This window comes from Tripterygium wilfordii, chromosome 15 (assembly GCF_013401445.1).
Source record: "Tripterygium wilfordii isolate XIE 37 chromosome 15, ASM1340144v1, whole genome shotgun sequence".
In the NCBI taxonomy this organism is placed as follows: domain Eukaryota; kingdom Viridiplantae; phylum Streptophyta; class Magnoliopsida; order Celastrales; family Celastraceae; genus Tripterygium; species Tripterygium wilfordii.
Window position 1 is genome coordinate 3515994 of NC_052246.1, and position 27483 is coordinate 3543476.

General features: G+C 34.2%; 2 protein-coding genes across 5 annotated transcripts; both read right to left on the bottom strand.

Moving 5' to 3' along the window:
- Positions 1-6533: 6533 nt before the first annotated feature.
- On the bottom strand, positions 6534-11724 carry LOC120016468 (probable transcription factor KAN2). Of its 4 annotated transcripts, none has more exons than XM_038869261.1 (6): positions 10685-11724; positions 10430-10506; positions 9440-9485; positions 9149-9311; positions 7761-7818; positions 6534-7162 (listed from the first exon to the last, which is right to left on the bottom strand). In XM_038869261.1, the coding sequence occupies exons 1-6, from the start codon at positions 11403-11405 to the stop codon at positions 7025-7027; spliced, it is 1203 nt and encodes a 400-aa protein (XP_038725189.1). In that variant the 5' UTR covers positions 11406-11724; the 3' UTR covers positions 6534-7024. The 4 variants fall into 4 exon arrangements, with proteins under 4 accessions (XP_038725189.1, XP_038725186.1, XP_038725188.1 ...); XM_038869258.1 differs by having other exon boundaries at positions 6534-7165; XM_038869260.1 differs by having other exon boundaries at positions 7761-7821.
- Positions 11725-22288: 10564 nt separating this feature from the next.
- On the bottom strand, positions 22289-23989 carry LOC120016083 (inositol-tetrakisphosphate 1-kinase 1-like). The gene has a single exon (XM_038868676.1). It carries the CDS (start codon positions 23783-23785, stop codon positions 22691-22693), a length of 1095 nt encoding a protein of 364 aa, XP_038724604.1. The 5' UTR covers positions 23786-23989; the 3' UTR covers positions 22289-22690.
- Between the last annotated feature and the right edge of the window lie 3494 nt (positions 23990-27483).

Below are 27483 nucleotides of genomic sequence, written 5' to 3' on the forward strand. Positions count from 1 at the left end.
GCACGGTTACAAAGTAGTTGGGTCACTTTTTTTGTTGGCAAACCTTGGCTCGAGAATTACAAGCAATTCGATTGTAAACCAATTAACGGATAAAGATATCAGTTGTTATCTCAATTGTCCCAACTGTTAAGTGGGACGCATATGAACACATGAAATCATATGAACTCAGCAGCTGAATAAGCAGGATAGTAGCCTTTGGGATCCTTATCCCAACTACTGAGTTGGACACATATTATCTAAGTGAATTCGTATGCTTCACATATTCTACATGAAATCTTGTGACTCCAACTACGCTGTTGGGATAACTGAGATGGGATATTAGTGGTTGGTATCCCTAGCATTAATGTTAACGGATACATGGTAGTTCACTGCTCGCATGTGGACAAGGAACAACTGTTATGATGTATCATACATCATCTCTCTGTTGAAAAGGACATTTGCACCGAAGACATATGGGCCTCTCTTGTTATGGACATTAGTTGCAAAGTACTGGGCCCATAGAAGGCCCTTGGTTCACTCAGTCGTTTAAATGATGATGCAGCAGCATGCATTGATGTGAATCGAATTTCTTTGGGAGGGCCAACATGGGCCATGTCATTCATTGGCAGTACAGAACTGAGAGCATTACATGGGCCTGGCCTTTATTTTCTTTTGTCAATGTCAACGTAAATGAGTACTCCTCCTCACACTGACATTACCGTTCAGGCTTTGGAATTTAATTTTGGAGGAGCAAGTGTTGTATTGTTCTCTTGATCCATTCCATTGGGACCCAGTTCACCACCAAAATACCCGGCAAACAAAAAACTTCCGTCACCACTGGCTACTTGTGCACAACTACTGTCGTTTTGGGTTTATGCTATATAATATTCCACTGTTTTTTGCATTACAAAAATAAGAAAAATAGTACTCCATAATCCATATGGGTTTTTATTTTTCTTTATCATAAAATTCATCTCTCTTTAGAATAATATTTATTACGTTTATATTGTCTAATATAGTAAAATTACTATAGTTTAGAGAGAAGTAAACTGTATGCATTTCTGAAGATGTTAAAAGAAAAAACACACTGTTTCCAAAAGGTGGTCCACAACTTAGGGTGCCCTTAAAAGAAGGTATTGGTGCAGAGTGAGATGGAGGTCCGCAGAAACATGACCAAAGATACAACTGACCTAAATCAAGGGTGATGGACCCTCTCCTATTTGTTGTTGTCTCATATTGCAGATAAAATGTTTCACCATATGTCACATCAATGAATGCATTAAAAGCTAGTAATTATGAATGAATGATTCATTTCTGCCTTTTTGGGGGATGAAATTGTGTTGACAATAAAATTAAAAAAGAAAAAAAGAAAAGCTACACTGACTGATGAATTGAAGAGTATCATATCAAGCCATCAGAGCCCACAAGCAAAGCTCTCTGACAATTTCGATTCCCTCATCTCACCTTTCTCAAAATACACAAAAGAATAAATAAACTCATTCAAGTAAATTTCAAATACCCAATTAACTGTCATTGATTCCTGTTTAGAATACAATATTGAATGGTTGAGAGTGATCAAGACGCAGGTCAATATTACGTGCATGATATATGAAACTTAGTCTACAGATATTGACTTGAGATGGGCATGAGCCCATTAAGGCCCATAGTTTTGGGCTTGGTGGAATGATGTCCAAAGAGGAAAAAGACAAGAGTACCCTCAAAGGAGGGGCAAATGAAGGTATCAGGCAGGTATGGTCTCCATCAACTGCCCGAGATGGGCTGCCCGAAGATGTGAAAGGACAAGGCTGCCATCATCACTGGCTAAACTGACAGCACTGTCAGCGAGGCGTCAATCATAAAGCAATGAGATTACGAAATGATTTGCCTTGGTCTTCTCTCCTCTCTCTCTCTCTCTCTCCTCTTTTCATTGGCTCATACACTGTCCGTGTGTGTCTTTGACTGTATCTCTTGACATGTCAACTTCTCTTGACACGTGTGAAGTAAAGGAATGTGAAAATATTACTTTTTTTCTTTTTATTTTTTAGAAAAAATAAAAACGTATTTTTATCCTTTAATATATATATATATATATATTCTGTTTGTTTGTTGTTGTTATTTTGCCGAAGAAATAATATTCTCGAAAACGAACAGAGAATGTACCGTTTGGCACCCGCGCGAATCTCGCCTTATTATTCGTTGTGTTGTAAGAACGAATTTGAGTTTCTTTGCCGTGTGAGATTTTTTGGTCATTTGTCTTTTGTATTAGCATACCTTCTTTGGGTTGCCTTTCTTTTTTTCCAGAACTTGTTAATTATGAGAAAAAAAAAATAGTTGGTAAGGTAGTACTATTGACTCATAAAAATATTCTTCACGGGGAAGATATATATATATATATATATATAGTAAATACTTAAAATGTGAATCATTTTTTGAGAGTATGGATAAGTGAAATGACAAGTGAAGTACACTACTTTAAATCTCATATGTTCTAAATCAACGGTGATATAGATAATGAGATAAAAAAAAATACCGATCTTTCTCAAAATTTGATGACATGTTAGAAGTTCAAATCTCCAAATACGTCAAATTTTTTGCCAAACAAGTTAATTATCAAAAAAGTAACAACTTCTTTCATGCTGTTTTGGCAAACCGACACAATTTTACACAAGCAAGAAGGTGTGATAGAATTGCATGAATTTGATCTTTTAAATTAAAATGCGTGAATGAGATGACCAATTCCCTTCCATGTCTTATAAAACAAGTTTTGTCACAAGTTGTTGCAAACTACATTGGATGCCAAACTCAGAATCCAACTTTAGCAGCTTCATCACGCCATCAAAGAGATCCCATGAAAAAAAAATCCCCCCAAAACTTGCAATACAAAGAATATTTGGGAAAAAGCTTATTATCAAAAGAACTATATATATAAACATGATAATATTTATATGATTTTTATTTATCATAGAAGAGGAAAAAAAAAACATCACATGGTCCTTAGAGAACTCAAAATTGTATTCCACTTTAGTTTGCCCAACTAATGATTTTTACATCAATTGCTACTATTGCAATGTTGGGTAGTCGTTGGATTCTTATTGTCCCACCTAATGCCTTTTTTTTTTTGATGTTGATGTAACAATCACTAATTTGAATGTAACGTCCCTTAATTTCTTTCATGTTTTTCCTATCTTATGTTTCTTATACCTTATTAATGTCATGTAATAGTAATTGTTACATCTATGTATCTATATATGTAATAGATGACAAAATAATGGAAACAAAAAGAAAAGACTGGGTAAGGGTGAAATGAAACTCTGAAGGCAGAAATGAACAAATAGAAAACTTCAAAGGGACATTTCACTTGTACAAGAGAGTAACAACACACTCTCTCTCTCTCTCTGTACTGGCATTGCAGACAGAGCCCGCAACAAATTGAAAAACATAGTTGAAATTGTTATATTTGCATGAATGAATATACCAATTTACCATACCTAGGGGTGTGCATTGTTTGGTTAAAACTGAATTAACCGAAATATATATATATAACTAATTAAATATCTCATATATTATACATATATATTAATGATTTTTTGTTGGGTTTAATTTAGTTGGGGGGTGAAAACAAGGTGATTGTGTGTGTGAGAAATAGAGTGTCACAAGTTCAAATTCACAAGTCACTTTAAATGTTTTTTGTTTCTTTTTGCAGGGATTGATCTGACTTGTGGAGTCAACATCGATGGGACAAAAGGATTACCACGTGTAAAGAAGGTTGTCGAAGGTGGGGCCATGAATGAATGATAGTGTAATGATGAATAAATAATTTTTAACTTTGACATTCCTGTGATGCCGATGACTGAATGAGGAGTCCCACAGAGAAAACAGTACGGTCTGTCTTTCTCTGATCGCTCTCTGCCCTATAAAAATAAGGGAAGACTGAAGAGAGGGTGCGTAGCTCAAGGCTTTTAGGCTCAACAGTCTGTTTCTTTCTCTGTATGTGTGTGTGTGTGTCAACTTCAACCACTGCTACACACTTCACACAGTCACTGGTCCTCCTCCTCCTCCTCCTCTGCTTTTTTACTGCGTATAGAGAGGATTGTACTCATCCTTTTTCATTTGTCTATATAATTATGAAAAGGAGATCCATGACTTATTATTAATGGTTGAAGGTACGTGATCAACCTCAGTTTCTGGTTATGTAATTTAATTAACAAGACTATATATCTAACTTAATTAGAGACTACTCTCTAAGTCCACATTAATTAATAGACTAAGATAAGGAAGTTCACTTAGACCAACTAACGAGCTATACATGTATTATAACTTGATGTGTCATGCATGGTTGAGACCATTAATTGCTGATTAAGTGTATCCACAACCTTTCATTCAGTCAATTGTTGAGAATATGTGGTCTTTTGATAAGTAATTGGGTGTGCAGGTCCAATAGATTTTACTTTACTTTAGTTGTAATTACAGCCCCAAATCCCTTCAATTAATTTTTTTTTTGTGTTACTAAGATTTAGGAATTATGATTTAGTGTTTAGGATTTAGAATTTGGGATTCAAAATTTAGGGTTTAGGATGTTTTTCAAAATCATCCATATTCTAATGTTATAATGATCAAAATGTTCAATAATAGGAAAAAAAATAAAAAACAATAATTTCAAGGGGATTTGTGAGTAATTACATCCCCTCCCCAGTACACAGGGCTAGTAGCTGCGAGTTCCAATCGAAAAATAAATATGGATATTTAATAATTTGCTTCACTAATATTGTTTGATTGTGATTTGATTAATTAAGTATCCAGTCATCCAAATAATAGCTTATAAAACATTTAAATCCCTCTTAAAGTTTTGAAAATATATTATGGTAGACTCATAGCATGGTCAACAATTCACTGAGGAAAAAAAGTAATGATGTAGCAATAATTGCTCAAAAGCTACCACCCATAAGACATTATCCACTTATTGGAACACGTGGCACTGAAAGATCATCATATTTCGGGCCATTTTGTTCCGTCGTGCGACAAACTCTGTGGTTTATTATCACATTAAAAAAAGTAAACCCATTTGTGCAAATCGGCTCATCTGCATGCATGGTTAGGTAATAAAAGGTGGTAAGAAATTAAAGGGGAAGTTATTCCCTCACTTTTAAAAAATAAAATAAAATTATACGTGCAAATAAAGCCTCCCTCATATAACCTAATCTAATATATTTATATATATTGTTGCATTGCATATATATCTTTTTTCACTTTTATTTTATGCCCCACCTTTCACTTTTTCTTTTGCCTTCAAAAAGAGAGATTTTAAGCACAAATCTCTCCCAAGAAAGACGTCAAGGCTTTTTGCCATGCATAAATTAAGAAGAACAGAAGTGAAGTGGGTGACAATAAGTCAATAACCAATTCAAAACCTAATTAATAACATATTTCTGTCCATCTTTGTTTTTCTTTTTCCCTTTTAAATTAATTTTCTTTTAAATAAGAATGTAATTATAAGTTATAACAACTACTAGACCACAGTGAAAGTAATTTTCTTCATTATCAAATCAAATAGTTAATTGGCTAGGGTTTTCATTATTATTCACAAAAAATGCAATCCGATCATGTATATTTCAATAAAACAAAATTAAAAACTAGACATTGGACCACGAAATATGGAGGTTGAGCCTATCATTTCGGGTAAAATTTTGATTTTTGATGAAATTGTATAGGTGACACAGTTCAAATCAGTCAGTGAAGTGATGGACGACCACACAAACACACTTATATGGTAATTGGACCCATTTAATAATATATGGTAATTAATTTTGTGATGCTTCACTGCAAGTTGATAAATATATATGTATGTATGTATGTATGCATGTATGTATGTAGTCCCATATATAATGAAACACATCTGACTAGCTAGAGAACAAAATCTTTGTAGAAATTTCATACTGCAATATTGCATATATGTTGTTAATTATCTTTTGCTTCTAATTCTTCTCTATATACTTCTCCTTAACTCCTCCCAATCATAATGCTCTTTAAATTATTATATATAATTTATAAGACCAATAATTTGGTCCAAGTTCTTATTATTAGTTAGAACTTTCGTGGAAGGTTCCTTCATGAAGTGGGATTTAATTCCAAAATTTATATAAAGACATCTTTTTGAAAAGCAAAGTATAACATCTCAAACCTTTATCAATACTAAATTTAAAGTGCAAATGACAAAAGTTCATCAAGGTTTGTGCCACAAACAAACACGTACATTTGGGTCGTCACGAACGATAAACAATAAGAAAATCAAAGTAATATGCATTGGCTTCATACTTTCTTGGTCTTCCTCTTTTTGTATTTTCTGCCCACACCATGCACCTTTTTTTTTTTTCTAACTAGTTTCTTTAATAATAGATGATGTTACATTCCCCTACTTTTTTCCCTTTGTTGAAAAAGTGAATAAAGTAAGCATGTGGTGACAAAGTCGGGGAATGAATATATATATATATAGAGAGAGAGAGAGAGAGAGCCTAATAAACTCATTAGACAAAAATAGTAAAAAAAAACACTTCATATAAAAATGTTAATAATTAACTAAGTGCTCCATTACATACAAATACCAAGGATCATTTCATATGGTTAAAAGGCACTCTCTTTCTTTCTTTTTAAAGGGTCTTCCCCCCTCTCTCTCTAGAATAGAAGAACTAAAGAAACTAAAAAAAAAAAAAAGATTTTATATTTACGTAGGAACAAAATGACAATAATAACAAAAAATACTTATAGGATTTGGATCTCACACACAGCAGCTTGACGGGCTAAAGGAATTAGGAAGGGCTTGCTTCTTTTTTCTTATATTTTTTCCAACCCCTTCTCCCCTTTTGTTTGCTTTCTGTCTTTCTTTTTCTTTTCTTTTCCCTCTGATTTTCTCAATTGGGGCACCTGATTCTCTTCCTCCAGAGATATATATAAATAATCATCATTTCAAAATGAGTAGCACATACTACATTGTCGTAGTAGTAGCTAGTACCTAAATTGACATGTATACATAACTAATTATATATATATATCATGTCAATGTTGGCCGCCCCAATGTGAACTCCAAATTAGGCTTCTTGAGGCGTGTCATCCCTGAAGGGTTTGGTGAAGAGCTTACATCTGATGGTGATATTCTCTCAAAGCTTAAGCACTTAGTAGGATCCAAGTCCTTCTGTATGAATTTCAGAAAACAATATATATATAATTTAAGACATTAATAGAAATCTCCAAAAGAAGAGAAAAAAGTAAGGCAATAAATTAACTAAAAGAAGAGGTTAGCATACAAGAGAAGTGTGTGAAGATTGGGTGAATCAAAAGGACATATTGACTCAGAGAATAATAGAATATTTATAAATGAAAAAGAGCACACAAACACTGCTAGAGGGGTACATTTTTTTCAAAGCCTGCTACAGTTTTGTCCATTATAATCATTATTCTTGAACAGATTGTATACAATGCAAATTTGACCTAATAATAATGATTCAAGCAGGACTCATAGCTAGGCTTTTTTAGATTGTATATATATAATTATAGACCATAGAATTTAAATATAGTTTGTACACTTTTGACTTGTAAGATGACGAAATTACCCCATTAATGACTAAAACAGCTTTTGAAAGGCCTTTGCCTTTTTATGCTTTCAAAAATTGCACAATTAATGGCTTTAGTAATTCTCTCTCACTCATTCCCAAAACAGGTTTAGTTTCAAATCCAGGGACAAAATTGGAAATAAGATTTATATATCGTGAGATTATATAAAGCAGTACCTCAAGAGATTGCATGTTTGAAACAGAATCATTTGGTTTTCCATGCAGCCAAGCTTCTCTGCTACAAAACAAAACAAAAACAAAAACACATACTGAGAGAATATTTCACATCAGTGGGAATTGAAGCCATGCATTGCATTAGCATTACATGCAATAAGAGTTTTAAAAAAAACTGATAAAAAGAAAGCAATCTTTTGCTGCCCTGTTTATACTTTGTAGTGCTTCACTTTATAACATTTTATTTGCTTTTTTTGAAATCCATCCATGCAACTCTTACCCCCCATGTGAGGCTGAGCACATTTACCCATAAAACACATTAAAACAGAGATCATTTACAAAGTGAATGTATAGCTTTAGCACCAAGATTTCCACTAATGGGTCCCCCCCCCAATTGATATTCACAGGGGGCCATGGGAGGGTTTTCAAGCTATATCTTTGACACTAAGTTTTCTAATTGTGGGTTCCATTAAATTAGCTGATGAGGACCCCACAAAATCCAGAGGAAAGAGATCTCTCCAACTTTAATCAGGGGATATGTGTGTGTGTGTATATTTATATGTCAATTTTGTGTCTTGGATTGGGAGAATCAAGAATGGGGTTGTTTTCTTTTTAACTTGCTTTTCACCCACTACTAGGAATAAGAGATGATGTGCATAATTACCCTATGATGGTGTTTCAGTGCTCTCCATATTCATGGACTGACACAACAAATTTACTGAAATCATTTCCTCTTTTTGTGATTTCTTGCATGTATCTGTCTATCAATTTTTCTTCTATCTGTGCATGGATGGTGAGAGAAACACACACACACACACATGAGTGTAAAGATGGAGGATTTTAAACTAAAGAAGCTTTTTGTTTAATTCCAAACAACTTTTTCTATGATGACATTTTATCCTAAAGTTCCTATTCATGATGACAAACAAAAATAAGAGAAAATATGGGTCCCTTTTTAATTTTAATTCCATACAACTTTATCTAAGATGACATTTAAGCTAAAGAGAAAAAGTTGATTTTCTATTATAATGAACCATAATGGTCTATATGTCGAATTTTTATTGTTCTGGTATAGTGTTATTGCAACCTAAAAATGAGCCATATATAGTTCTTGGCGTTGTTTCACTGGCTAGGTTTAGTAGGAACTGTGAATAGAAAAAGAAAAGTAGTGTTTGCACTATATAAGAGATAGAGAATATATATATATATATATGTCTGATGCTCGTGATCATATATAGTACCGCATAGTTGCTTTTGTAATTGTCCTCTTATTCCTCTCTAGCAAGGCATGCAGTACATATATAAGTTTATAACCAACTAAAGAATCACAAAGGACACAAAGACAGACAGAGAGAAATACATATATCATATGGTACGGTTTCACTACTGACCTTGAAGAATTGCTCCAGAGACCATGATAATCTTTTTCCTGGTTATTCAGCCTTCCTTGTGGAGTAGTTGGTAATTGATCAGACCTTCTTTGGTTCTGAATATCAAACATCATATCCTCTGATGTGTCTCCAGATGATCCATTATCAAACACATCTGATTGTCCTGTCCATGCCACCCAAAAAAAAATGTTAAAAATTTCTCACTTATATATATACACACACTGCACACACATAGACCGTACGTCCGTACCCCAAAATTAAACAAAATGTGACCAAAATTAAATAACTAACCTGATGTAGCTGCGGCTCGATCCGTGGTCTTAACCGTCCGATACATCTGAAATTAAAAAATATATTTAGATGATAATTAATGTCAGTTTTAGAGATAATTAATAAGTTTGCAGTATGGCTTACACAAATGAGGTGGTGTTATGAAAGTTACAGAGCAAACACACATAAGGAGATAATGAGTCCGTAAAACATGAAAAGAAAGAAACCAAATGCACTATTATCTATAAGACTGTGGTGACAACAGTTGCACTGCAAGACAAACTGTAAAAAGTAGGCGATAAACATAAATGTAACCACACAAACACACAAGCATTTATATATGCTCAGCTCTGTATGGTATATATACATGGATCTGAATGACCTGAATGCATGTGTGTTACTAACCGTAGTTAAGTAATCATGGTTAAGTTAACCCATCTTAGAAGGACCATCATTGAGAAATCATAGCGTTTTTGTACTTCCTTTCCTTTTCTATTTTTTTTGTTCCACAAAATGCTCTCCTCTAAAACTCACATACACCAGCAAAAAAAAAAAAAGGATAAAAAAAAAAGTGAATGTGTTGTCTTAGCTATCACACACACACTTATATTTAATTCCTCGGGCTTTGTCTTACTTATTTCCTGGAATCATACAGCTACAGTACTCTCTCTCCCCCTCTCTCTGTAGAGTTGGTTCATTCTTCAAAGTTGAAAAGCTGTTTATTAGCTAGCAAAAGCATCAGATCTAGTTGAAAAAGAATTAGAGAGACCCCTCTGCAGGGAAACATTGGAATTTGTAATCTACGCATACATACATACATACATACATATATATGCATTAACATTTAACACCTCCCGTACAGTAATGTATTGTAGAGCTCTCTTAAGTGATAATTACTCCACTACAAGTACCATGTACACTTAAAAACAACAAACTCCCCATAATTTTTTTTTAAATTTTGACTTCTAATTCACACAAGTAACAGAATATATAACTAATTAATTAATTTACCTGTAAATGAGATTTAACATGAGCCAAGGTGAGATCTTTGACATCCATGAGTTCAAGAACTGATTTGGGCGTAGCCCCTAAAGCCCATAACAGAGAGATAAGAAAGAAAAGTTAAATTTCCTTTTCAATTGCCAACAAAGAAAGAGATATATGTAAAGATAAATAAAAGTGCAAGACTGAAAAAGATTGAAGGAATAAATTTAAAAGGAGAAGTAAAAAAGAAAAGAAAATGAAGCATTACTACTATCTACTTACTTTCATGGCCTCCCAAGAGTTCAACAGCATGAACAAAGCGAGCATGAAGTGTTGTTGTCCACCGCATCCTCGGTGCCCTCATGCTTCGTTTAGCCGGGAACCTTGACATAAATCTTGATCTCATCATGTGAGGTTGATGATGATGATAAGGACCACTTGAATTATTGTGGCAATTAGTGCTAATAGAAGAAGGAGAAGATTGAGAAGTACAAGTTGTGTCAAAAGGTTGTTGCACAAATGGGAATGGATTAGCAGAAGAAGAAGGAGGGTTTTGATGGTAAACAGGAATTCCTCTAATGGGTCTCAAGAAACCAAGTTCTTGACTCAACCCTCCTCCTCCTCCTTGTTGATGTTGAAAGAGTAGTGGGTGATGTTGGAGTTGATGATTTTGGGGAGGAAAACAGTGGCTTGTTTGGAAGAGATTATTGTTAGCATTAAGAGTGTGGAAATGGTGGTTGTGGTTGGAGTTATTGGACTCTGAAGAGACCCTTGAGAGATTAGCATTAGAGAGTGAGAGATCAAAACCAGTAGTGGTGGTGGGGTCTTGTTTGGCCATTGAAGAAATACTAGTGCTTCTTGAGTCCAAAGCTCTCTTCCAAAACCCCAAATTCATATCTTCTTCAGCAGTAGTGCTGCTTCTCCTCCATGTTGATGTGGCTTTACTACTGTTTGGTGGACTGATTTGTAGAGACAAATCTGGCTGTGCTGGGAACAACTCCATCTCTTCTAATTACCAAAACCCCAAACAAGACCCCAATTAACAAGATCCTCTCTCTTTTGTTCTTCTTCTTGCTCTTCTTTTTCTGTAAGTGGTGTAATAATAGAAGTATGTGTGTGTTGAGGATTGATTTTGTTAGGGGATCTGGGCAGATGGGTTTTGAATTATTAGGGTTAAAATTTTCTGGGTTTTGTTTATTTGGGAGGATCAAATTGAGGGAGAGTAGTTGCAGAAGAAAAGGAGAGATTTTGAGAGGAAGAAAGAAGACAGAGAGAGAGAGATGACAACGTATGAAGTGAATGGTTGTTTCTTTTGCGTGAAGTATATGTGAGAAAATGACACTTGAGGGGCTGCTCTCTATATGGTATAGAAATATAGAGAGGGATGTGTTAATTCTCTTTTGTGGACGTGGGGAGTAGGGTAGTACTAGTCTACTACGTGAGGAAAGGCAGAAAAAATTGAAAAAAAAAATTGAGAGGGAGATAAAAAGTAAAACCAGTTTTGAGGCTTGATTCTTCCTTTTCTTTTCTTTTTTTACTACTAACTCTTTTTCTTTTCTATCTTTAAAGGATCAAAAAGGGGAAGATTTTATGTGTTAGGAACCTTTAACGTTTGCATTTGTCCTCAACTACTCTTACATACTGAAATTTATGGTTTGGTGATTCTTTTCACAAAACCCATGAATGTTTTTCCTCTCTCTCTCTCTCTCTCTATATATATATATATGTATGTATGTATGTATTATGTATATGTATATAGAGGTGGTACATACATAATTACTTACCTCAATTACAGCCACTCATTGTGATCATCATGAAAAAACCCTCTAATTATTCTCAATAATCATTCTTTTGTTCTTCATGTTGGTATTACTCTTAGACCCATCATTAATTTCTCCCCAATTTCTCGCGATATATTCAGAGAGAGAGGGAGAGAATTTATGGGCACTCTCGCAGGGGCACAGGGATATGGACCATATGGTTCTATCCTAAAAGAAGTCAGTGAAAAAGTCAAAATTGCCTTTTATTATAACAAAGGAGGGGAGTGGGTTTGTAGTGGTAAATATGTCTTTTCACTTAAATGTATTATATATGAATGCAGCTGCAACCATCTAGTCTAGAGACAGTAGCTAGAACCCATATGTATGTGTTGAATGTACAAAATATATGCAAAGTGCACTTAATCAGTCCAGACTCTCTGTAGCCATTGCCAAATCAGAAGAGTATATATATGCGTGTGTGTGTATGTATATGTTTGGCTTTGCAGGAAAATCTAATTAGTCTCTGATCATTGATTGCATATATAATTTGCACAGCATGCAGGGATAATCTAATCTGGATTATGTGATCAGTAGTACAGATTAACAAAAGGGTTATTAATCAAAATATGCATAAAAGAGTCAATGCCTACTATGTAGATTGATTGAATTTCTTTCACTTAAATTGCTTAAATTGTTGAAACAATTGATTACGTCTCTTCACTGATACCAGTCATGGCCCATATCTTCTTAATTTCGAGTTCTATTTAATTGTACCCCTTTCAAAACTAATTATTAGTTTGGCTTGTAATTTTTATCTTCCCGTTTAATAAAATCCATCTGATTTATCAAAAAAATTCCTAAATTTTTAATTAAAAAAATCAATTAGAAATGTGAATTATTGATCAATGTATATATTTGCAGCAATTTACGGATCGCAATGTTTTTTTTTTTTTTCAGGTATCCCAAATGTTTAGATAGATGTAAACAATTTCATATAGATCATGTGGGACATATGAAACCCACAATTTCACATGAATTATATGCGTTCATCTCAACATTTCAGATAGTTGAGACAACAAATACTAGGATTTTTAGCATTTTCAATATATTTGATCTCCCAAATTAGGTAAATTAGACCCCTAAATTAAACATCAAGAGGTTGTACATAATTCTTTAAATTGGTCCCGTAGGACCATGTGATTAATGTGGATTTATATCTCCTTTAATGCTAAAGCTATATAAACACATTTGATGTTCTCTATAATATGGAAAGAAGATTATATATATATATATATATATATAAGGTAAGGTATTCCATCATTTTCTAGAGCCATTTTGGACTGTTTATTGATAAGCAATGAAATGGAGATTTTGATTGAAATTGCATGGTATTTCGTTCTGGAAAAACAATCTATAAATGCAAATCCATACCATGTTTGGTATCGCTTACTACATGGCTCTAGTTTTCGAGGTGATTAAAAGATAACCCATAATTAGACATCCAGGTAGTTATATAGTCTTTTTGTGTTTAATGAAGTTGGTCATGTTTTGATGTTATGTCCTAACAACAGCATATTATTTTAGCAAAGGATATTTAATCTACTACTTGTACTCTCACTATATACTTTGATTAGGTAACAACCATCACATATTTCTTCAAAAAGCCATTCTTGTATAAAATTCTTCTGCATCACAAAAATGTATGCTACTATTTAATTATTTGACAAGAAGCTCAATTTGGAATAATGCAAGCTTATATTGTGTGGTTAGAGACACATTTGGGTGTAAGCAATTTTTGTTTTGAAATCCCGCAGAAAAATATGCGTACAGCTAGAATAGAACTTTGGACACATATATGTCTAATCCAGTCGATTGCCAACCGAATCACCTCTCCTTGGTATTTGGGTGTAAGTATTGATTATGAGTTAAATCAACTCAACAGCAAAATAATTGATCGATGATATATATGCAAGTTGGTCCTAATTGCTTGACCTCCTTTTGTGGGTAAATCATTGTGGTCCTTTTATATATATATATAAAGCAATCAATCTAGCTAGCTATGCTGAATTGAATGGCCACATTTGCTTTCAAAATCAAGAAAAAAGGTGTTTGTATATCTTTTGACTTATTAACAACAATTGCGGGTAGGATTATTACTAAATTTAATTTCTAATAAGGTTAATTATTGTCTAATACATCTAATTACAACATGATTGATCAAATCAACTGCAGCAAGCTAGCTTGTTAGTAACAAAAGGGCTCAATCTTTTTATTTTTTGGGTTCATCCCTCTTTCCATGAAAAAAAGAAAAGAAAAAAAAAGAAAAGTAGAATCAATTATCTTTGGGCACATAAAAAAGATGATGCAAAGGCTTTTTAGTGCCTTTAACAACTGCCTATAATCACTGGTGAGTGTTACTTTTGCCTTGTAATAACTTTACTTTAATTTCTTGCCTTTTTGGATAAATTTGGGTCCCTATTTATTTACTCTCTCCCTCTCTCTAGTTAAACACATATGACATAACCAATAATAACTATTACCCAACAGTAACACACACTTTCACCACGTTCTTATATATATATATATATAAGGCCATTTTGGGTATATAATTATATATGTGTTTGCTTCATCTAATGAGAGCAAAAACTAGGCATTTGCATTAATTGTTGTCTTTGGAAGATATGCATATATATATATATAAAAGTAAGTTGAAAGTATTATAAGTTGAGGCATCACATTGTCTCTAGCCTGCTGCTCACCTTGAGATCAACAAGATGCCATGCATGGGAATACTCAATGAGAAGAAAAATCGGATTAATATTTCTCCTTAATTAACTCTTCATTTGAGAGAGAATTATAAATACATAAAAAGGCTTGGTACTTCAAATCATGAGACCATAATTAATCCCAAAAATATATACTACTCCTTTGACTTTTCGAGTCCAACAAAATGAGCCCAAATACTTAATTATAGTTGTAACTTGTAACCTAGCTATTGTCATTATACTATAAGGGCTAGGTCATTCAATGACTTGATGAGTATATATATATATATATACACACATTCACACTGATATGTGTTAAATTATGATTTGGTTTTCCTAGGGTTCCCGACAGCCTTGGAAGCAATGTTACAAAACAAAACTAGCTAGGTTTGTTTCTTAGTGCATGTTTATGTTAATTAATGTCTTCTTCTTTTTTTGTCATTTTATACCATGAAATTTGCCGCTGCAATGCGAACAATGCGGAATAGAAATTAGAAACTGACATATATATTGTTGAAAATCTTCATATACTCCAATTAATTAAGTCGGGGATTGTGTATTTTATTACCATAAATATGAGATGATTAATATCATTTCAAACCTTTCTTGGTTTAGTTTCCAAACACACATGTTTCGAGGATTTCTTTATAGGAAGATATGTCGTCCGGAAGCATCTAAACTTGTCGGTACATGTTTTTCATACCTTAGAAAATTATTCTACAAATCTTGATTTAGTTCCCATACCTAAATAAGATGTGACAATATTAAAATTAGAGAGGAGTCAAAAGAGGAATCCTACATTAATGCCATGCACATTATATGCTATGATTTCCTGTTATATATATTATAATTTATAAAGTGATGTTCTCAACAGTATTGTCTTCTCATTCCCTAGATATATCATTTAGACAATAAAAGATTTAGAAAGTCTTTTTTTTTAGAATAAAAATATCACACATTTATGAGTGAGGCCCAATATCTCAACACTTGAGAATTATTTTAATAAGGACAAAGTCACGCTAGTCTTAAACCCAAGACGAACAATACAATGTATGGTTTAAACCAAACTTCTATCTCACCTCTACTTTTTTTCATCTCATCCTTTTCAAAATTTTCAAATTATAGCATTTCTCTCTTATATATTATTAAGAGGACTGTATTGAGTCAACCCAAAACCCTCATCATAATAAGGCCCAAACTTAAAAGCCCTAATATATGCAGCATGAAATTATATATATATATATATATATAGGAATTCTCCAATAAGTACTCAAAGTAAGGACTTAAAATAAGTATAGCTTTTTGACCATTGATTTAAGAGAAATGACTAGTGGGACCCACTGTTTTGGGTCCCATATATTTTAAATCAACGGTGAAAACATGTGTACTTATTTTAAGTCCTTACTTTGAGTACTTATAGGAGAATTCATATATATATATATATATATATATATATATATAGATATATATATATTCCTTTAGAAATTTTGATTTTGATAAATGACATAACATTAATATGCCCCACTGTTTTCAAGGTAACATTATTTGTCACGAATAATTATATATGGCCCATTATGTTTTTTCCTTCTTCATATATATATGCTATATTTGGTCAAACAGAACAGAATTACAGTCATGCTTGTCAAAATAATGGCAAATTCTGTTCATGACTCACTTCTAATCATATCCTTCTCAAAACGTGAAGCAAAAGCAAATGAAATTATATGAGCGATGATTAAGCACCATTTGCTACCAAATTGGAATGCAAGATTGAAAGTCTTCAATGATTTATTACAAATCCCAAGATAACAAATTACATAAAGACATTATAACCAAATTGTTCTAAAAAGACAAGTTGATTTTTCCTTCAATCAAGTATATATATTTAGGTCCAAAAAGAAGAACCCAATGTTGTCTCAAAAAGGTCTTCATATGTGAACACAAAAGGTTTAGCTAGACAAGTCATGAGGGTTTACATATCACTGTGTGTGACAAGTAGGGCTCCTATACAATGAATATAAGAAAATTAAGGCAAATTAATCAGCCTGTCAAAATCATTTATCTATCAGAAGTCTTATGTTGTGGTTGATAAATAATGAAATATTTTTTTATTATTGTTCCAGAATCACTGAATATTTTCTCGTGTATTTGTAAAAATAAAATGTAACTATAATTTTATACTTTGTGGTTAGAAAGAATTACTTCAATTGGATTGCGGGTCTAAGTCTTGATCAAATCCAAATAATCACAGCTCTTATGTTATATGTTCTAAAGTTATAAATAATAAACCAAATAATTACAACACTTTTGTTATTTTATTTTTAAAATTATATCTTATTTGACTAATTGGAGGGGATGTCTCATGCAAGACAAGCGTTGGATAAAAGGTGTTATGGGAGTAGTTGGTACCTTAAATCAAATCATTAGAAGGGAATTTTTCTATTTTGGACTAAGACTTTCAAATGTCTTTTATTTTTTCAATTATTATATATTTTGACAGGTGTTGGGTTTTTAAGGAAATGCCTCGTTTGTTTGATTTCTAAGGCTAATTATGATTTTAAAAGTAATTATATGATAACAAAACATATCTAGACATATAGAATTCAAAACCAGAATCCACCCATTTTGTCTGATGAATACCCATAAAAGAAGAAGAAACATTGAATGACTTGAGGAAGAAAAAAAAAGATTTGAAAAATATTAAGAAGATATGCTTTTTTAGACATTGATGATTACAAATAAACTAAAAGTATTATCATTTAGTTTAGTTTATGCAAGGAATCTATAACTGATGGTCTTTACATACCACAACTTTCACTTAATATACATATATATTCCCTACAAAATTTTGTTCTTGAATGTGACTTAATTAGATAGTGTTCAAGTTTATCTATAAAAGGTGTTACATGCAAACTTGTAGACTTTTTCATGCAAATCTTTCAGCAAAAAGTAGAGATAATTAGCTAGCTAGCTAATTCTTAAATTATGTGATTATTAATAATATACGGAAATACATCAATCTTAATATTCCCAAGTATATATAACCTAAGTTGAGAAATAAATTCTTTTTAGGTATAGATAGGTCTTAAAGCTTAAGAGTACGTAGTAAGTTTATTAATTTGTTTTTTTTTTTTAAAAAAAAAACAGAGAATTAAAGCAGATTATATGTAAATGAGTCACACCTATTATAGCTAGAGAGGTATGGGATCCTATAATGTATTTAAATATTTCCCAAAAATAAAAGAAAAGTGGGAGACATTTTGAATCTTTTTCAAAGACCATAAGCTTTAGACAAGTAGCAAACAAATATGGAGGGATTAGTCATTAGTGAGTGAAAGGAAAGAGATTTTTTGACAAGAACCCATCGCAGAAAATTTTGGCTTTGTTCCTTTCCTTTCCCATTGGACATTTTCTTGGTTTCAACTTTCCACAATTGAACAGTTTTATTCTCTTGGAAAATAATAAAGAGAGACAGATAGAGAGGGGAGGAGGGAATTATTGTAAGCAAAAAACAAAGAAAAAGAGTTGGTCCCACAAATCTTAAGAGACACACAATCCCAATCAAAATGGATTATGGTGGAGGTCAAGGTAAAAACACAATGTCATTAAGTTCCCACTCAACAGGAACAACTTTGTCCCACATAATTGGAGTGCCCTTTTCAATAAATAATTTTTTTTTAAAAAAAAGAGAGGATGTCTATCGATTAATCATTTTCATAACAAAGATGAGTTCCAAATGCGAGTTCATACTTCACATTGTGTAGGATACCTAATCACCCATATTATATAGTTTAGCTTTGGTTTAAATCCATCATTCGGTTGTTGGTTTTCGCAGTCATGCTATGGTCTATAAGTTTAGCCCAGCAAAGTTGTCGACATTTTTCATTGGGCTTTGTCAGAGTTGTCTTTTTATTCAATTGTGGGAATAAATATTATTATACATCAACCTTGGGCCATTATATGTTGGTATCCGTTGGAGCCTAAGTTTATGGGCCCTTATCTGTTGGAATCCATTGGAGCATAAGTTTAAGAATCCTAACGGGCCCAAAGTTACAAAAGGCTCGCATTGTCCAGGCCCAATCAAGATTTCGCACAACTACGGATAGCCCAACCGACAGGTTCAATCGTCACTCAATGGCACTGCCGATGTTTACACAAATTCACATTCTCGTCCGGTAGATTTCCCGACTAAATTTATGTCCCTTTTCCATGTTTGTGTTATTTCCATTCTCCATTAGGACCATTACTTGCCTAGAAAATAGAATAGACCAACCGAATTAATCACTCAAAGTATCTCACCCAAGAAAGAAAGAAAAAGGAAAAAAAAAACCCAAATTCCCCTACGACTCTCAGAGAATGCTCAAGCCCAAGATGAATTGGTTTGACAAAAAACATCAGTTACTAAAACACGTTTTTCCCAGCATGGTGAGAGAGATCATGGTTCCTTTATTATTTCTTGAGCTTGATCATCAGCCAGGACCCTAAATCCACACAATTATTCGCAACAAGATTAATCCAGGTGAAACTTGCAAATAATCACAAGGGAAATCTGACAAAGGAAATTACTCTAAATGTGTGCTCAAGAATGCACATGTATAAAGAGGGAGGGAGTGATTGGAAGAAGCAGAAGATGACTTATTGGGCAAATGCACTTAGCAACCACCTTGCCAGTAGATGAAAGTATAGGTGAATTTCATCATATTCACCTTCATATGCAACACTGAAGTAAATGCTTTGCATCTCTCCAACATCCTGCCTTTGCTCAAAATGTCAATCACCTGAACCAAACAAAAGTCTTTGTTTGCACAAAAGAACTATATAACTCTTCCATACATGACATGTACAAGATACTGACACCCATAAGCAGAAAGAAGTCAGGATTCTAATTAAATACTTTGAATGCTCCATTATTCCACTCACATAACATGAACAAATGCACAACTCTCCTAGACTTCCACTTCATCTTGTCCCCCTCATTCTAATCCACTACCAGCAACTGCACTAACGAACTTGAGATTACCAATTGCATTTGGAACAAAGAACAGATGCATAGCACTATATAATAAAATTTGAAGATGTGTTTCAAGATGACAAACACATCTACTGAAAGTGCAGAATATGCACAAAAGAATGCAAAAGTTTTGTTTTTGCTTTTTGTCCTTTGAACATCTTTCAGTGGTAGGCAATTTGGAGTTTTCAAATTAATTTATCAAATATGGCCACAAAATTATACCATCAAATTATCCAGAATATATAATCTGACCTCAAACCATTCAGGAGAAATGCTTTGACAATGATGATGAATCTAGAAAGCGCAGATAAGACCCAATCAAAATCAATTATCGGGGTTGCAAGTCTAAAGAAGCTGATTTGCAAGCCAGGATTGAAAATGCTAAAAGAGGTCACTGCATCATTGTACATCATTAAAAAAATTTAACAGTGCACATCATCAAAACCTTACCATATGCCAGTCAGCAAAATCTCATCTATTAACAATAATGTACCAGCTCAGCAAACTGCTTTCAATAACAGCCATCCCAAACTGAGAAGTAAGTAAAACTCATTGATCATCAGCATAATTGTAGCCGCATATAAAATTTAAAGTTGGATGTCTTTATCAAATAATTAATAATGCACTAGCTGAGCTTTTCCTAACAGAAAAGTTATTCAAATTTCATTGATCATCAATTCAAATTCTCAATGGAAATAGAGAAATTTGCAGTTGAAAGATATTAATTTACCAAAGCAATCATAAAGGAACTAATTGGACGCGAAGCAACAATCAAACCATGGCAATATGGCATAGACAGTGATTACTCACTTCACTGGAATGGAAAGGGCAAAACATAGTTGATGGATCTTTACCTTGAAAAGAAACCACTGATAAGATAACTTCTTCAGATTTCAGAAATGAGCAGCATGAAGATATACCACATTTGACCGTGCCAAGGAGAATGGGAAGAAACAAGGGCGAGTAAGAACAGAATGCCAGTAATTGGGGGCAGCATAGAGTGGTTGATCACAGCTGGGGAAACAAATTAACATAAATGGAAAGCACAATAAAGAATTTTTGTTTTCCAAAAGGGTTTCTTCCTTGTCTCTCAATATCCACGAGCTACTCAATAAGTAAATAACTAATGATTGGCCACTGGACAATAAAAGGTTGCGCAGAAAAATCAAAAGCATTTAGAAGCAGTGAATCTCTACAGCGTCACTTTCAAATCTGCTGAGGATAGTATCCATGTGCAGAAAAAGTTTAAAATAAATCTTAGAGGGCACCAAAGGGTTGAAACTCCAGTAGGTTCCAGTTGTTACATGCAAACGTCATACCTTGCATTCTGAATGGAGAGAGAAAAATGAAAACCAATAATAGACAAAACACTAAGTTTCTTTTAAATCACATTCCAATTGCCTTCAGCACTCCCAGGCCCCTAGTATAGTAACTGCACCAATTACACTTACAAAGGAAACGTGTATGAGATTTCATGTCACGACTTTAGAATGTTCCAAAAGTGTTCATACCCATGTCCAACACAAACCAAATGAAATCATAAATTTTCTGTTGCCATAGAATCAATTCATGTGGCAGACAAGTGCACCAAATCAACAGATGGGGCCAACTTGGACATAGTAAAATTTCTAACAAGAAAGAATCCAGCCACTACTAGGGCACCAAGTGCTTTAAAATGGACAAAGAAAGCTAGCATGACCTTTTGTGCAATTTTCCATATATATTGGATATTATTATTTACGATCACATAAGACCTTATTCTAAATTAGAAGTGCTTAATAAGCTTGATATGTTGAGGAGCCAGTACATAGTGCTGGAAGTGCCCGGAACTAATAAAGAAATAGAGATTTATTCACTCTCCACAAAAATAATAATAGTTCAAATCCAAGATCAATTGAAATTGCAAAGCCTATTATAAGCTACATACCAATATTATTTGTTGGGATCATAAACCTGTAAATGGAATCAAATCCAAACTTTTTAACTCCCTCAAATATAGGATTTGAGAAAATGACAAGGCATGTCCATACAAAATACAGCTAGATCAACATTCTAAAGTAATAGGCATGGATCAATATTCGTTACTCTGTCTATATAACTTCAGCACTCAAAACACTTGTCTACATGTATGCACACAATCTGGCAAAGAACTATCATCTCCATGCTATTTAAGTCATGGTGTAGAGTCCTTGTTGTCGATTACCATTCCATTAGTATTTTATACCAAATTAGAAACCCAAAAAATGTAACCCCATTTCAGTCACATCCTAAATAACTACAATGAATAACTACAACAGTTTATGCAACAGAAAACATAATTTTCATCATTTAACAAAGTAAAAAAGGCAAGTATTAAAGTTGAAAATTCCACTGACAAAATTGGTAAAATGCATTTGCAAAGGTGCAGGCACCAACTGAAACAGCTTCTAAGAAAATCAAACACTAAAGCCTCTAAGTACAACTTAACTTTCCTAGGAAGTTAATAGAGAGATACCTATCTCCAGAGCAATGGTGGACATGACTGTACATGATCGACACAGAAACACCATGTATTGTTGTCAAGAGGCTAAAACCTAAATCCAAGATGGACCTAATATCTGTGACTGTACCAAACTCTATCTGAAGCCAATGACCAACTACTTTCGGTCCACAAAATGGCTCAAGGGTTCCAATGCCTGAGCACCTTCCAGCAACCCAAAAAAGCCAATTACCAGATAAACAGAGAGACACTGGTTCTTCACTACATTTTCAGTCAAACTTGAACGACGCTTTCATTCTCTTCACCGTCACTGCAGCAAGTATTGCTAACAATTTTCCTCACCTCCTTCTCACAACTAAGCGTCAATCTTGAATCCAAACCCACCTGTTCTCCACTCTCTCCCGCACTGAAACTCCTACCCACCGCACATCCTTTCTTTTGCACCACATCCCAGAAGAAATCAGTCAGGACAGTCTCATAACATGGCATTTTAGCATACCCAGGAAAGTAATTTATGTCAATGATAAGATAACGGTTTCCAATCCTGGTGTCCCTTATCACATCAAAGTTAAAAAGGTTTAATTTCATTAATCCCCTCAAACCCCTAGCAATATCAGATATAAAATTCTGTGGTGGCATCTCGGTATCGTCCAACTGCATCAATTTGTAGTACTTATCGTCATTTTTTTCATGGGTTGCCAGATTCGAGACTTGAGAAAACGACAAGGAGCCCTCTAGAGTCTTCAATTTCTCCTCCGACACGTCAGGCAAGGACTTCCTCTTCGCGCATTTCACGTACTCCCCAACCACATATACTTTGAAGATCACCCCACCATGATTCACGAATTCTTGCAAGACAATAGGGGGCTTTAGCTTGTTCAGCCCGTCGTGGTTAAATACCAACGCCATTTTGTGAGATTTGGCGGTACCATCAGCCACCAAGGGTTTCGCAATAACAGGATACTTCAGGAACTCCCATGCTTGCCGATCAAAAAGCGTCTCCTTGTCGTAAATCACAATCTGCTTTGGTATCCCGAAGGTGCCGCTCTGGTCCTCGATTTTGAGCTCTGACACCACCTGGAGCATCGAAATCCGATTGTGTAGGCGCTCAATTGCGTCCGGCGAGTCAATGACCACCGCATTAGGATTCTTCGCCAGAAAATCCACCAGCTGCCCCTTCCAATCGTCGCCGTACAATTTATGCAGCACGCAATCGAACGGCCCCTGATCCACCAGCGGCCGTTCTTGGTCGATCTTCACGAGATCTATCCCACGCTCCCTGCACAGACTCACCAAGGACTCCTGGATAAAGCTTTTCTGCTTCTTCTGTGCCAAAGCATAACCAATAGCGAATCTCCGGCTCGACATTTGCCAAACTCTTCGAGAAACCAATCCGGAATCAAGAACACAACCATTCAATCAATTCACAGCCAAAAATTTCAATCAACGTTTCTATTGCGTTTATTTCTCGGAAAACTTTGGAGGAATGGGATACTTTCTGAAAGAGAATTGCAGTGATGAGTGATGATAGAGGTGGAGAGAAAGGGCAAGAGGAGGTGGTGTTAATATATATATATATACACACACAGACATATATATATATATATAGCTTGTACTAGGGTTAGATAGAGATTAGAGAGATAAAGATAACATGGGTTAGCGTGATTGCGTGGGGTATACACGTGGCATATTCAGTTTTAACATATGCGGATTCGCGCCGCACAGTGAAGTGAACACGTGGGGAGGACCCATGAAGTGACGGTGGGATCGGATGCACGGAAATGGACGGTTAGGATTGGAGCGAAAATGACAGGTGAGTAAGAGTCAACGTTGATTTGGGAGGACGCTTTTGAGTTTTGAATATGGTCCGGTCGTTTTGCACTTGAAAAATATGGGGTTTAATCGTCAATTAATAAAGAGTCGGTGGTTTTGTTTGGGATTGTGAGAGCAACTCCAGTGATAAAAGAAATATCAAACACTTCAAAATCATTCTCTCTCTTCTTCTCTATCCTGGGTGGCATAATTTAATTGGGTGAATGAGTCCCAAAATATACATTATTCATCAACACTTCATACTTTCTAACACTTCAAACTCATTTCTCTATTTTCTCTCTCTTTTTTTTCATAATCTCTTCCTTACTTTTCATCATCTCTCTTACTTTTTATCACCTCTATCTTCATTTTCATCACATCTCTCTTCCTTTTCATCATCTCTCTCTTCACTATTCATCAACTATATTCATACTTCATAATTTAAGTGTCATTTTCCACAACAACCTATAAAACAAGTGTCATTATCAAGAAAGTGTGTTTTCAAGTGTTCATTTTAATCCATTGTAGAGCTCTCTATTACTTTAAATTTTCCATAAAATTCACTTTCAACACTTCAAATGTGCTATCAAGTGTCCATTGGACATGCTCTGACCCTAGAGGTCTCACTCTTGAGGTTTTTTTTTTTTCCAAACTAACACTCTGAGAGTAAGTATTTTCTAATATAATATTGGGATGAAAATATTTTCTTATATAATATTACACGTCATTTACATTGACGTGGTTAGTGAAAAATTTTTACAATCACGTCGATGTTATTGGCGTGATTGTTTTTCAACAATCACATCAATACCAATGGCGTCATTAGTTTTACTCATAGAGTGACGCTAATGTTGTTGGCACGATCTTTATTCTTTGTGTTTTGCCCGACCATTCTCCTATGTCTCTCTTGATACACTGCAAAACCCATTTGAGTAAGGTGGAAGCAATTGAGGGGTATGAAGTTGGAGGATCATGACGGATGACACCATCTGGACCCAAAAATTTTGATCCCCTCCTTGCCGACACCACCAAATGAATCAAAAATTTTGATTGAGCAACACCAAAATCCCATCGTCGGCTACAACAACAAAACCACATCGTCGTTGTTATTTTTGCTCCCAATCCAAGTACTCCTCCCTAATCGATGACCTGTGTAGCATCAATGGGTATTCTGAAAGAAAGAGAAAGTCATCTCTGGTTTGTGATTGCGAGAACTGAACAGATCTAGGCTTGGATGTGTTGAAAATCTTGACTTCATGGCTGAGTAGATCTAGGCTTGAGTTCTTGATACAATTTGGGTTTCACAAGTTGATGATCAGATCCTTCAAGCGCTTGGAGTAGGAACCCTCTAGAAAGATTGATTTCGGTACCACAAACATGGGTAAAGATCATTTATCGGATCCGTGAAGGACACAAAGTGAGGGAGAACTATAATGATTTATCAAGAGATCTGAAAGTGACGCCATTGAGAACATCATCACTCAATCTTTTTTTTAAGTAACGCCGTTGCTGATGGAGTGATTAAAGTCTAACACTAGTCATACCAATAGCAACGGCGTGACTATAAAAAAAAAATCATGCCTATACGAATGACATGATTGTAAAAAACTTTTACTAATCACATTAGTGTAAATGACGTGTAGTGTTATATAGAAAAATATTTTCATCTAAATGTTATATTGGGAAATACTTGTTGTCAGAGTGTTAGTTTGGAAAAAAACTCTCTCACTCTCACTAAGTTTTTGCGGCTAAATAAAAGTGTGTGTGAAGATATTTGGCTATTTGGTGACAATGAATTTTTTGTTGGAAGATTCAATTTACATGTGGATTTCCTTTAATGTTGGCACACACTTCTAAAGAATGATGTGGACTCCTTTTATGATTTTTTTCTTAAGTGACTTTTTTTTTATTTAATTGTCAGTTTATTAGAGCAATCACAATGAGGTTTATTTAGGGGGTTTGGATGGACTTTAATGTCCTTTTTATTGGGCCATGAGAATTTATGGACTATAAAGCCATGACCCCTTGCTTATCAAAAAAAAAATCACCATGCCCCTTGCTTGGCCCAAGAACAATGGGACAGGATAATGGCATTGTTGTAGCCAATATTGGATCCATGACCCAACAAATATATGACAATGGACCATCAATTTATTGGCCTTATTTTCATGGGGCAAGCCTGGGAGTATGGGCTTTGCTTAGCCCATATGCTTGCTTTGTTTTATGTAAAAATGGGGCCCACATCTCATACACTAAACACATTTGTAATCTTAAATCAATACTAAATCCTACTTCTATTATATAAAAATCAAGTCAACAAATTTATACTATTTATATACCAATACATCTTGTTGGTCTACTCATGCAAAACACATTCTCCAATATAACCACATTAATAAAACATAAATCCTCATACATTACTGATGCTCTAATAAAAAACCATCATTATGATTGCTGTTACATAACTTCGAATCAAATGATTGGTGCAAGGAGCCCGGATATTACTTGGGCCTCAATTACTACTCCCATTGTGCAACCCAAGTTTTACTTGGTCACGGGGCTTATTTGTTGTAAGTTTTGAGTCCAAGGGCCCGTAAATAGTTGGCCCTGCCGACTGCAAAACACACGTTTTTATGGTACCTTCGTGAATACAAATATATTATTCATAAATTGCCTTCTTGACTGTGCTTACTTATGTTTACGTGCATCAACCAACAAACAATAACGCGTTTTGCTTAAATATATTAATAACTTGCCTTTCAATCATTTTCATTAGGTTGGAGTAAAATAAAATGAATGATTTGATGGTGTCATGTATAAAAGAAAAAGGTATTTAGTTTAATTAGTCCAATGAAACGGAGTAGAAAACAATCAAACTGCTAATTAGCTCTCTAATTGAGTTCAACATCAATTAATTACCATTACGTCCCAACATTGGATGCATATATATATGTTTTTTCTAGTATAGATTTTGAAAAAGAACGTGAATGCTTTGGTGGGTTTTGAGTATTCTTCACTCCGAGTTTTGAAAATTGGTCTAAAGATGATGTTTCGTTGTCTGAAAATGACATGGACGGTTTACAGCAAGTCAGCAATACAATAATGTCTATCCCTGCATGGCACTAAGTACAAACACTACAATATATAGGGACATACTTTTCATATTTTTGTTCGTGCCATAATTATGTTCATTTTCTTCTTGCGAGCAATTAAATACGTCACAATATTTATTAATACAACTTTAATGTTAAATA